Source organism: Alligator mississippiensis, chromosome 2 (assembly GCF_030867095.1).
Source record: "Alligator mississippiensis isolate rAllMis1 chromosome 2, rAllMis1, whole genome shotgun sequence".
Lineage (NCBI taxonomy): Eukaryota > Metazoa > Chordata > Crocodylia > Alligatoridae > Alligator > Alligator mississippiensis.
Genome location: NC_081825.1, coordinates 285,016,909 through 285,028,597, shown reverse-complemented (window position 1 = coordinate 285,028,597; position 11,689 = coordinate 285,016,909). Strand labels below are relative to the sequence as shown.

The 11,689-nt window shown below is 37.5% G+C and overlaps 1 protein-coding gene across 9 annotated transcripts in view; it reads right to left on the bottom strand.

Annotated features, from left to right (window-relative positions):
• Nucleotides 1–4,445: 4,445 nt before the first annotated feature.
• The window catches only part of WDR20 (WD repeat domain 20), a 73,910-nt gene continuing 66,666 nt past the window's right edge, over nucleotides 4,446–11,689 (bottom strand). For 6 of the 9 annotated variants that reach the window (XR_363349.4, XR_009460297.1, XR_009460296.1 and 3 more), the window contains one exon: nucleotides 4,446–5,366. Coding sequence is in view for 5 of the 9 variants with exons in the window: in XM_019481578.2 (XP_019337123.1) it covers nucleotides 5,313–5,366 (54 nt within the window). In the remaining 4 variants the exon portion in view is untranslated. Of the gene's footprint in view, nucleotides 8,081–11,689 lie in introns of all 9 variants that reach the window. The other 3 variants (XR_009460295.1, XM_059723236.1, XM_019481573.2) reach the window with 3 other exon arrangements.

Below are 11,689 nucleotides of genomic sequence, written 5' to 3'. Positions count from 1 at the left end.
TCACTTTTTTAGTTGGATCCATACTGTAAGGCAGAGGTCAGAGCAGTCATCTACTTGTCAGATGTCTGTTGCATTCACTAGTTTATTTCAAACTTTCCCAAAATAAGTTTTACCTAGTTATCTGATGCTAAAAGAATGCAAGTCAAGTCCTTGTTTCCAGGCAATCCTCCATCTCTAAAAGCAAATGTGGATTTTTACAAAAATTACCGGTATCTGCATAGGTGGTATTAATATTCTTCACATCCAAGTACTATTAGAAACACTAAAATATGCAGAAAACAAAGTTGCTTCGATGGCTAGCACATGTAGTAGGTAAATTCTGACGTGTTTTGAGAGCAGTCTAATTTGTTATACCCTTCGTATTATTTAAGGAAATGTCATTTGAAAAAGCTGAACAATGACTACTGGAAATTTTTATTTTTTTACAAAAATCAAGCAAAAACTGCAGGAAATTTAAAATTATATTGTGGAATACTTTGCATATATAAGCTTATAATTAGATCCTACTTTATCATACATGTTCTCTTCAATTTTGGCACTTAAAATGGTGATGGGGCACTTTAACTAAAGCTCATTCAACAATCATTGTTAGTGTAGCCAATTTTTTTAAGTTTTATTTACCATGCATTGCCTAATACCCCCATCTAGACTTCTGTATTAATATAATAAATTTGCATATGCCATTAATTTGAATTCTTTCACTTTAACATGCAGCATCTACATATAATTCCAACTTTTTTAGATCCAAAGTTATCCTGTGTTCACCAGTTCTTAAGTGTGTGCTGGGGTGGGACTTGCTGGCTTATGCAACTTCAAAGCCATTGGTTATCCTCTTTGAGGACTCATGGAGGCTAGGTAAGGTCTCAGATGACTGGCAAAGGGCAAATATGTCCATCTTTAAGAAAGGGAAGGAAGAGGATCCAGGGGATTATAGACTAGTCAGCCTGACCTCAATACCTGGAAACATCATGGAGCAAGTCCTTGTGGGATTTATTATAAAGCACCTAGAGAACAACAAGGTGATCAGGAAAAGCAGACAGATTTACCAACCTGATTTCCTTCTATAACAAGCCAACAGGCTTTGCGGATGTGGGGAAAGCTGTGGCTGCAATATACCTCGACTTTAGCAAGACTTTTGGCATCATCTCCAATGACACACACAGTAACAAATGAGAAATGTAACTAGGGAAATAGACTAAAGTACTGTAACATGGATACGTAACTGGTTGGATCATTGTGCTCAATGAGTAGTCATCAATGGCTCAATGTCTAGTTGGGAGGAGGTAACGTGGTCTTCCCTAGGAGTCTGTCCTGGGTCCAGCATTGTTTACTACTAATCATTTGGACAACAAGATTGAGTGCACATTTACATTTTCAAATGACACCAAGTTGGATGGAGTTGCATACACTCTGGAGGCAGGGCTAGGATAGACTGGAGAAATGATCCACAATCAAATCAGATGGCATCGAACAAGGACAAATGCAAAGTCCTACACTTGAGATGCAATAACTCCATGCACAAATACAGACTGGAGAATTACTGGTTCAGCTGCAATACTACAGAAAAGGACCTGGGTTACAATGAGCCACAAGGTGAAGAAGCCAACAGTGTGTTCTCATTGCAAAAAGGCAACATCCGTGGGTCAGCCTTACAAATCAAGAGATGCGATTCTTCTGCTCTATTCTGCATTGGTGAGACTTCATCTGGAGTACTGTGTCCAGTTTTGGGGCCCACACTTCAAGAAGTATATGGACAGATTTTCCAGGAGTCCAGCAGGGCAATTTATAAAAAGAGGGTAGAGATAATCCTCTCTGTCACCATAAGGGACAGGACTAGGAACAATGACCTCAGGCTTCAGTAGATGAAATTTATGTTGGAGATTAGGAAGAACTTCCTAGGAATGTGGTCAAGCTACCTAGGAAGGATGTCAAATCTCCATCCCTAAAGTTTCCAAGAGCAGGTTAGATGATTGTCAAGGATGATCCTGCCATCGAACAGGTGGCTGATCTAGGTGACCTCATGAAGTCCTTTCTAGTCCTACTTTCCTATGGATTAGTCAATTTTCAAATGTACATGCATACTAAAAATCAGACTGGAATTTGTTCCTGATAGTTACTTGACTTAATAAGAACACTAACCTAAAGTCTCTCATAGCATTAGTCAAACCAGCTGCTGCTCACACAGCAATGGGTATTCAGCTTCTCTCTAAAAGACATATGATCTACTGCCATTTTGCACAATTATCCTCTTGGATTACTTTACTCACAACCATGCAATTCTTATATAGCAAGTACTCAATTTTTGTAGTAATTTTTTTTAAGTATTTCTGTATAATCATAGTTCTCATATGAGCCAAAATGCTAATTGCACTCAATTTTAAAAATATTTTTTGTCAAAAATGTCAAAAAATGCCTTTAATCTCTCAGCATAGCATGTAAAAAGTCTCATAAAAAGCAGAAAATGAATAACTACTGGAAATTAGTTTTTGCAGAATAGCACATCATTACCAATTCCCTTAAAGTGATGAATTACCTACATCTTATTGTATTGAAATGATATGTACTTTTTTACTTTGAATTCAGGAAAAAAAATCATTGGAATCTTCATTGAATTCCTTTAACCTAAACATTTTTGCTCATTGGGAATTTGCCTCAATAGGTAGCTACTCTACATATAAGCAATTAATATTTTACTGCATAAAACTTGGACCAGTGGTTCAATTGCTAAGCACTTTAATTAGGACCCTTTTGATGGTATTAAATAAAAAGGTTAAGATATGCAAGTCGTGGGATAAATCAGTCATAATATGAGTAATGGCATTCTATGCTAAACTTACTTTTATTTTCACTTGTGTACAAGTATTCATGTGAAGAGTCCTCAATTTAAAAACCTGCCTGATTTAACCAGCTTTAATCTTTTCTAGTCAGTTCCTCTTTCAATCCTGCATTGTTGGATGGATTACCCTACAAGAGTGTATTGGTCAGACACCTCCTATTGTATTTATTTGGTTCCAAAGAAATACTCCTCTTGGACCTTCAACTTTGCAATGATTTGCAGTCCCCATAGCATTTAAAGGAGCCCTTGCTACACTTTTTCAGTTCTCAATGTTTTTTGGACAATACTTTTCAAATAACGTTGCCAGACTGTAATACTAAGTTTTATTGCTTTAAATCTTTTCACCTGAAGACAAGATACTGACTTGGGCTTGAAGCATGACAGTGCTGTGTGTCCCCAGAACAAGTTGTATTTTATGGAAAATGTGCCACACTCAAATCCTTTCTTACCTTTAAGGCCTGTGCGGGGGGCCAGCACAACAGAACTGGGAAGTCCAGCGCAGCAAGAAATTTTATGCCTTGGTGCAGGTCATGGAAGTTTCCCAACTGCTTGAAAAAGGAACCACCCCTTTTACTGACTCCCACTACACGAAGAAGCAATTTGGTTCCATTCAGTGTTTCGGCTGTAAGCAGACTGTGTTATTAAGTGCCACTTGTGGCAACTAACTTAGAGGATGCAGGATACCCAATCCTCAGTCCTGTTACAGTTTATAAAAAACACACCAAAAGTTTGAAGTAAAGTGGGATGAAGAATCTCAATGTTTCCACGTTCATCTATGTTACATTTGGAGATTTAGATGGGGAAAGCAGCCATTAGTTTCAATTCTATCATTAAAATCAACCAGATACTTTCAGATAGGTTTGTTACTTAAGATTAAAATACTGCATCTGGCACATGTAAATTAGAGACAGGGCTCCTCCCACTAAAGGCAGCAGAAGAACTTTAGGGCAGAAGTGAGGCATGGATTTTTTGCCAATGAGACAGTTTGTGATCAGCTGCAATCAACATCACTAGATTATGCAGCTACTTGGACATCTCCACCTCCAGAAGAGACTTGTTTATGCCCCTGTGCACTCCCCTAGCAGTATTTTTAATTTCACAGTAAGGAAGAAAAAAAAAAAAGTGTCTAGTGTTTCAGCACAGCAGTTGTCCCAAAATAGAAGTCTACACCAACATTTTGGTAGCTAAATTTAGATTGTGAAATCAAAGTATGTAGACAACTGACACTATATCTGCACGAGAAGAGTTAAATCAGCGCAATTCAACATTTCTAAAGTTTAAAAACCTCTAATTTAGACACAAACAGTATCAACCTGTACCAATAAGTAATTGTAAAAGATCACTACACTGCAGAAATCAGGTTTCTATTTTCAGAACTAGTGGGTTTGCTCTGGAAGTTTATTCAGAAGTGCAGGGGAACAATATTTTTTTTCATTTCCCTAATCCAATTAAACGCCATTAAATGTGAAACAAAATGTCTTAGCTATGAGAGGTTTTAAAAGGAATATGTTCTACAAAGATTAGGATATATTTTTGTACCAAACATTTAATTCAACAAAGGACTGATTACATCAAAAGAGATCCAATTTAAAACAAAAAATAAACAAAGTTGCATATTCAAGATAGTTTAATAATATGTATTTTCTGAATTAGAAATATCACTTTCGTAAATGATGATGAAAATTACTAGTGTAATGATCCATTTCCCCAAATCACTGAATTACATTTATACATATAATACAGAGTTGATTGCAATTGGAAACAACAATATTAAAATAAATGTTTAATAGATACAAAGGATCTTTTCTCCACAACATAGTTTTTCTGGTGTTTGAACACCCATTTTAAAGTAATTCTCCATTAGCATTAGACTATTTAAGTGCAAAACAATTTTGTTTAAAAAAAAATCTATGATTGCAGCATCCATCTTCCTGAATTACATTTTTAAGCCAGAAAGTAATGACTTTCATTTTCCATGAGTGCATTCCAGGCTGTCTTCTAACCATCTCTGGTTAAAAAAAAAAAAAAATCAGTGCAAAATAAACAATGGTGAAGTACTAATTTAACCATTGAACTTATTTGGATTTAAGAAACACTTTATTTTACATTCTCTCTCTCTCATTCATATATGAGAGAGAGAGAGAGAGAGAGAGAGAGAGAGAGAGAGAGAGATTAAATTACACCAAACTTGAAAAGTATAAAGAGAACTGAAAAGTTACTATTTTTTACTGCAACACCAAAAGAAGCATTTTTTAAAAGGAAAACTCTTCTTTGGGTGAGCAGCCTAGACATATTAGCTGTAATAAGGTCTCATTACATTATTCCTTTGCAAAGTACTATGTGATTCACATAATTCCGAGTTTACACTCTGCCATTTTATAATTTTGTGATGCTTTCTGCCTGAAGAACAGCTGCTGGTTCCACTGTCATTACTTCTTGTCCTGTGTTCAAAGATTTGCTAGCAGTAGTGTGATGGCTATACTACAGTTCCACTTGGAGAATTGGCCTGGTTTTGGGATGACAATAAACCCTGCAAACAAAGCAGTTTACATTAATCCAGCAAGAGAACCTGACATTAAATTTAAAAAATAAAAATTGTCTGCAACAAACTTCAGTACAACTGTTCGTCTGTACTACCCACAGAGCATCTTCTTCATTGCTACCCAAGTACTACTGCAAGTTCTTACACAAATAATGTCACTTGCCCTGTTCCATGATAACATTTCAATCAGTGTTTCCGAGATGAATCAACATTGGTGTGCGTTTAGGATACATTGTATGAACCTGTCACAGCTGACTTCAGCTTGCCCTGTACTTTTTTCCATTGTTGGCAATTTCTGAGCACTGTCATACTGCTAAAAATACCCTTAAACATCAAACAGAATGGGCTTATTCTACAATCAGTATTAGAAAAAACCCAGAAGTTTGACAGTGAACCTCCATTACTGCCGAGTGCCAGTTCTTGGTCCCTCACTAGTCAGCGAAAGAAGAGGTAATACACAATTCAATTGAAAGTTTTTACTAAATTTTCCATTTGGTAGTTCGGAGTGAAAACAGTGGGGGAAAATTCAATGAGAGAATTTATTTAAGTTCACATACAATTTAAGGGAATTTTACCTTTGATTTTCTTCAGAAGCGTCCTACCTCATTTAACTATGCTGCATTTTAAAATGGAATAGTGGCTTGATTTATTTCAGGTGCATTGATTACTATGAATTCTCAGCTACAAATGCAGTTATACATGCTTAGACTAATATATATTCAAGCACGTATTTTTTGCTTTGATGTATGTATAGAAGTTAGCATCTGATCAAGCTACTTGTTTCTTCAGCCATTTGTTGAAGTTTATTTTCTACACCAGACTTCAGATTTAAAACAAGCACCTACACCAAGCACACCGCACCTTCATTACGTAGTCATAAACATGTCAGTCAGAAGACCCAAATACCATCTAAGCTGGAACTACATTCGATCAACAATACCACGTTGCTCATTGCTACACAGGTATGCATGCCCTTCTTGCAATTCCTCTAAACATCTATTTTACAGACAGGTTCAATTCTTACCTCAAAATTAGGTTCTTGTGACTGAGATCCATCAAGCTATACAAGACCAGACAGCAACTAACAATAGGAATGTAGAATCAGTGACATTCACAATCTACAGGAGCTCTTTCTCCCTTAGATCCAAGAACCCAGGAACCACTACTATATGGAAAACAGTGCTATTCTTGTGAACCACAGAAAGAAGTGGAAGGGGCTCTGAACTGGTGGGTCCAAGTAACAAAAAACTAGTTTCAGATAAAACTGTCATTTTTCTTTTAAGATTTAAGATATCTGATCCACCAGTACAGACATGGGATGCATCCACATGAATGATGGACTTCATGGCAGAAGATAGGTATGGAAAATACCAAGGTACACTGTGCTTCAAATTGTCCTCTATATATGTGGAACCTACAAAAACGAACAAAATTGTTTAGCGTATCTATCAATCCATAACTGACTCATACACCCCGAGTGCAAAAACACCACATTTGCTACATGACACAGCTCTACTACAGAGCAAGTCAGGCAATCCCATGGTAAGCTGTCCCTTTGTATTTTTTTCTTTTCTGTCAGGAAGGTACAAAGGGGAAGGTGTCACATGTCTGTTCTTGTACTCAGTTTCATTTTAGGGTAGCCATTGACTGAGTCAATGTAAATGGGCCCCTCCCAACCACCTATTGGGCAGACAGTCATCAGAAGCAGCTAACTTGGACAAACTGGTCATGTATCTACTCCTTACAATCTGTAAATTAACTAGAGCACAAATCTGGGGCAATTTACTCATTAATTGTGTTATGTGCCAGCAGCCCATGAGGTAGATTTACATGGCTTGGTTATGAAATACACAAAGCATGATATTCAGGCTTTGAAAAAAGAAGCTATTTAGGTAGCTGCACAAGTAATTATACAGCAAGAAGGATATAGTCCCTCCTCTGCGTGGACAATGCTAAAAAAACTGGAACTAAACACAAGGGCAACATTTTTTAAGAGCAACTCAATTATTTCGGCACTTCTGAAAGCTTGAAAATAAACTTTTATTTCAAAATAGCAAATAAAATGAAGTGACAGTGACAGCAGAACTCTTAATCAGAGCATACACGGTAATACCATATTCCACAAATTGTGTTTTCACAGCTAGGATTAACAAATCGCATTTTCTTGCAAGAAGGATTTAGATTGGCTTAGAACATTTTACAAGAACCTTCTGCGTTTAAATAGCCCAAGACACCAATATTTCCCCTCTCGTGACGAATTAATCAGTGGTCTGACATGTCCACGTGCAAATTACTCTGTAACCTAAGCACAAGGTAAATCCTAAAAGAATATGGTATTTCTAACAGGCCGACTGTGAAATGCAGGTTCTAGAAGGGGAACCATCAGGTTTAGACATTCTTCGTTAGAAATGCATTTTTCTGTGAAACATGGGAATGCGCTGATTTTACTACATATGAAGTGGTGGCTACGGTAAGTGGTGGCTCTGGGAAGCATGTAGGGCACCCCACTGAATCCACCAATGAACTACAAGGAGTCCCGGAACCTCTCAAATGCAGGGGGTAACTGGAACCCAAACAGGGCGATTCTTCATCTCCTGGGCTACACAACCCTCCTCGCAAGCAAAAGGAAAATGTGGTCAAGCAGCTGGAACATCAGAAATGCCAGTTTCAATCCATGTTCTGAAGGGTCCTGCAGCTTTAATCTAAGCAATAGGAACACAGGACTGTGGGTAAAGCATCTCCCTAGGTCTTTGTCCAGTCTGCTGCCACCGCACACAAACATGTCATAACATCTTTCAGAAGTTAATCAAGCCCCATCTAAATACACATTAGGCTGCTAGCCACCACTATAGGGCTGTTCAAGAACCTCACTCCCCAAATGGGTTGAAATCTTAAGTGCTCAGTTTTATATAGTTTTTTTTCGGAAGGCATCATAAGGACAAGATGTTTGTACAGAAAAATAAACAGATATGCTGCTAATATTAAATATACTGCACAAATGCATTAGCCTATTTCAGTGATTCTCAACAAGGGTGCCATAAGATTCTTTGCAGTGTTCCGAGGTGTGAGAAGGGAGGCAGAGTGTCTCACACTTATCCCCACATGGGGATCCCCTGCCCAGCCCCTCTGCAAGGAAATAAAGCACTGTACTAGGTAAAATGGCATTTGAAATTGGGTGCCAGCCAATTCATAAAGTTGTGAGCCCCCCCCCAATCCAAAAAGGCCGAGAACCACTTGTCTATTTTATAAGACATCCTGGGTAGACTTCAAAAGGAGGGCCATTAAAAATGCTGGATAGAATTTATAACCCTTAATCAAAATGTGATCTGTTTCTAAAAAGCTTTGCAATAGCTTTAACGAAGCACTGCTTTGATGTGCTAGTTACTGGATGAGTTTCAAATGGCCCATGTTATTCTATGGATTACATAGCTGCAATCATCCCTCCAGTCTTAAAAGCTATGAATTCATGTGGATAAGAACTCCTTTGCTTTGTATGGGAGGGAAATCTGTGTAAAGGAAAGGAAAGTTAAGAAAGGAAGCTAAACAAAAAGGCCCTGTTGCATCTGAACCACTCTTCGAGAAGCAAGGGGGGGGGGGGGGGGGGGTCAAACCGCCACATTTAAAATGTAAAAAAGAACAGTCAATGTATAAGTTTGCACTAATCAAAACCAAAGACAGGAAATGCAAACAAATTCTTATTCCTACAGTAGCTTCAAGTCTACCCTGTTGTGCACAGCACACATTTTACAATAAAGAAATATTAAGCTTTATTGTAAAAAAGAGTGGGAACAGAAAAAAGAATGGAAACAGGACCATAGGTGTGCAAGCAGGGGCAAGTTATGAACAACTAATATCTTAAACCACTGCACTGTTTTCACATTTACCCTTAAATATGTTCATGCCACCACCCAGAAAGGGAACAGAAGACCCAGATCAGGAATTTACAGGAAACCAAAAGCTCTAGGAGCGCACAGTGCATAAGCTTCTCTCACTGAAATTTATTTCATTAAGTTATTAAGGTGCAAAGCCTGCTATCAGTGGGAGAAAGTTTGAGTCTGTAACTATGATGACTTATCTTCCTGAAAGACAGGACTTTACAAACCGAGTACAGAACATAAGTTACAGGCAACTTAAACTGGGAAGAATGCTCAGGCTCTATTCATGGTTCTCTTTACTTTTGTAAAGTTTGAGGTTTGGGAAGGATCCTTTCATGTTCTCTATTCCATGGCACATTTATAAAATCAATTAAAATAGAGTCAGCAACAGTCTCAGGGCCTATGATTATGCTGGATGGACCTGACAGAATATGTAGTGTGGTTTCACAAGTGGGTTTGGCAAAAATCTTAATATTTTCTGTGAGCCTGAGGTCTTACGCATTTGGTTTTTCATTCCTATTCACTCATACCTACCAATAAAAGCCCTTCATCCCATAACAAATCAGCTAGCTATATCTGTGCCTCGTTCAGAATGGAGACTGTATGAATCATGGAAAGGAAATAAACATTTTCTAAACTTGCTCTGGCTGCAGATGGAAACATCCAGCCACAAGAAAAGTGAATATTTCAGAAAAAATATTTAGGACAACAAGGCTAATACAAAAGGTTTTAGGCTCCAGCTGTTATGACCCAAGCAGTCAGTGTATTTTAAAATCTTTGTTCAGATAAATGTGAAACAAGAAATAAGATATAATCTGATCAGAACAATCTGATCAGGGAGGGAAACTATAAAATGCAATTACAGTCCAATAGCCAGACTACTGTATGCATCTTCCTTACCTGGTATTTTTCCTTGAGAAATAGCAACAACGAAGCTATGAATACAGCAGTAACAATACTATACAAGCAACTGGTACACACACAAGTTGCAAGAAAAGCTAAATTAGATTTAACAGATTAAAATATACTTGTGTAAGTCTTGTTTAAACATGTTTTTCAGTTTTACACGCTTAAATGGTCCTTTGCACTTGTACTGATGCAACCAGCACCACAAAAATGTTACACTAATTTAATTTATAACCGCTTGCACTTTGGCAAACAGGAATAAGATAGCCCAAATGTTTAAAAAATGGTACAATGGTCCTAATTTGTTTGCAAAGGATCTCAAATCAGTAGCTTGGTCAGGTACCTGGATAATCATTATCTCAATGATACCAAGTTGCATGAATTAAGACAGTAAATAAGATGCTTAAAAAAAAAAAAAAAAGATTCTTAAATCAAACATCCTAAGATCAATACTGAATTAGTTTAGGAGATATTACTTAAGAACAAATCCTTTCTGTACATCTACCCACCATATTGCAAAGGTAATTCCTGGATGGTGGGAATGGGAGAAGGGTCATGCAAAGCCTGTTATTTTAGCAAAGCAGAATCCAATATGCTTGCCACATGGAGATTTAGTGTCATTACTAGAGCAACACAAGAAAAAGCAAGTGCAAGGCACTTCAGTAATGTCTGCCCAAATATTAAGAGTATAGATTCAACTAGAAAAAAGTACCTTGAATTTGGTAAAAGTGTGAGCAGCACCACAAGTACTCAGTTGCAGTTTCAACTCTGTGCATTAGTCTCCATTTTTAGCTTTAGAGAATACCCTCTGGACAAAGTGGAAAGCTAAATTCTAGTATTTGTCTCTAAATCCCAACTGAAACCCCTTCTTCCCCTTGACACCTGCAGGGATTAGGGAAAGTAAACACTCGTGTGTTTAGTACCTACATCTAAATATGAAAGGCATGTGTCCAGACAGCATATATCCTTACACTGGGCCAAGGTTGGGGACAGCCATCTTGCAAGTTTTCTTTAGGTGTCTGCTGAAGTACACAGATTCCTATCAACAACAGTGACCCATGCAATCTGACTTAGGCAGCAGGACCTTTGACCTAGTTTAAAAGTTAAGGGCTCATATAATGGAATAATATTTTCTAGCCTTTATGGACTAGAATTGCCTCCAACATTTAGGTTACATCACAAGCAACAGAAAGAATTGTAATAAACCAGGTAAGTATTGCCTCATTTTCTACTCAGTTCCCAAGAACACGGTTAGTTTTAGACACAGATAAGATCTAAAAACTTAAACTGAAGGAAATTAATCATGAAGACAACTGGTCAATTTTAAAACCAGAACAGAAAGTGATCAGTGCTAGTAGTTATCTCCTTGAGGACTTCTGTGCAAAGGCGGCAGAAGCCATGTTACAGCTCTAAGGTATCTTTTGCAAAAGTTGCATTCGTTGTGGCTGCTGAATGTGAAGATCAGATTTCTTTCATGTTCTAAACACTTCCAGTTGAACTAGTTTGAACAGCCAATGCACATAATACCAT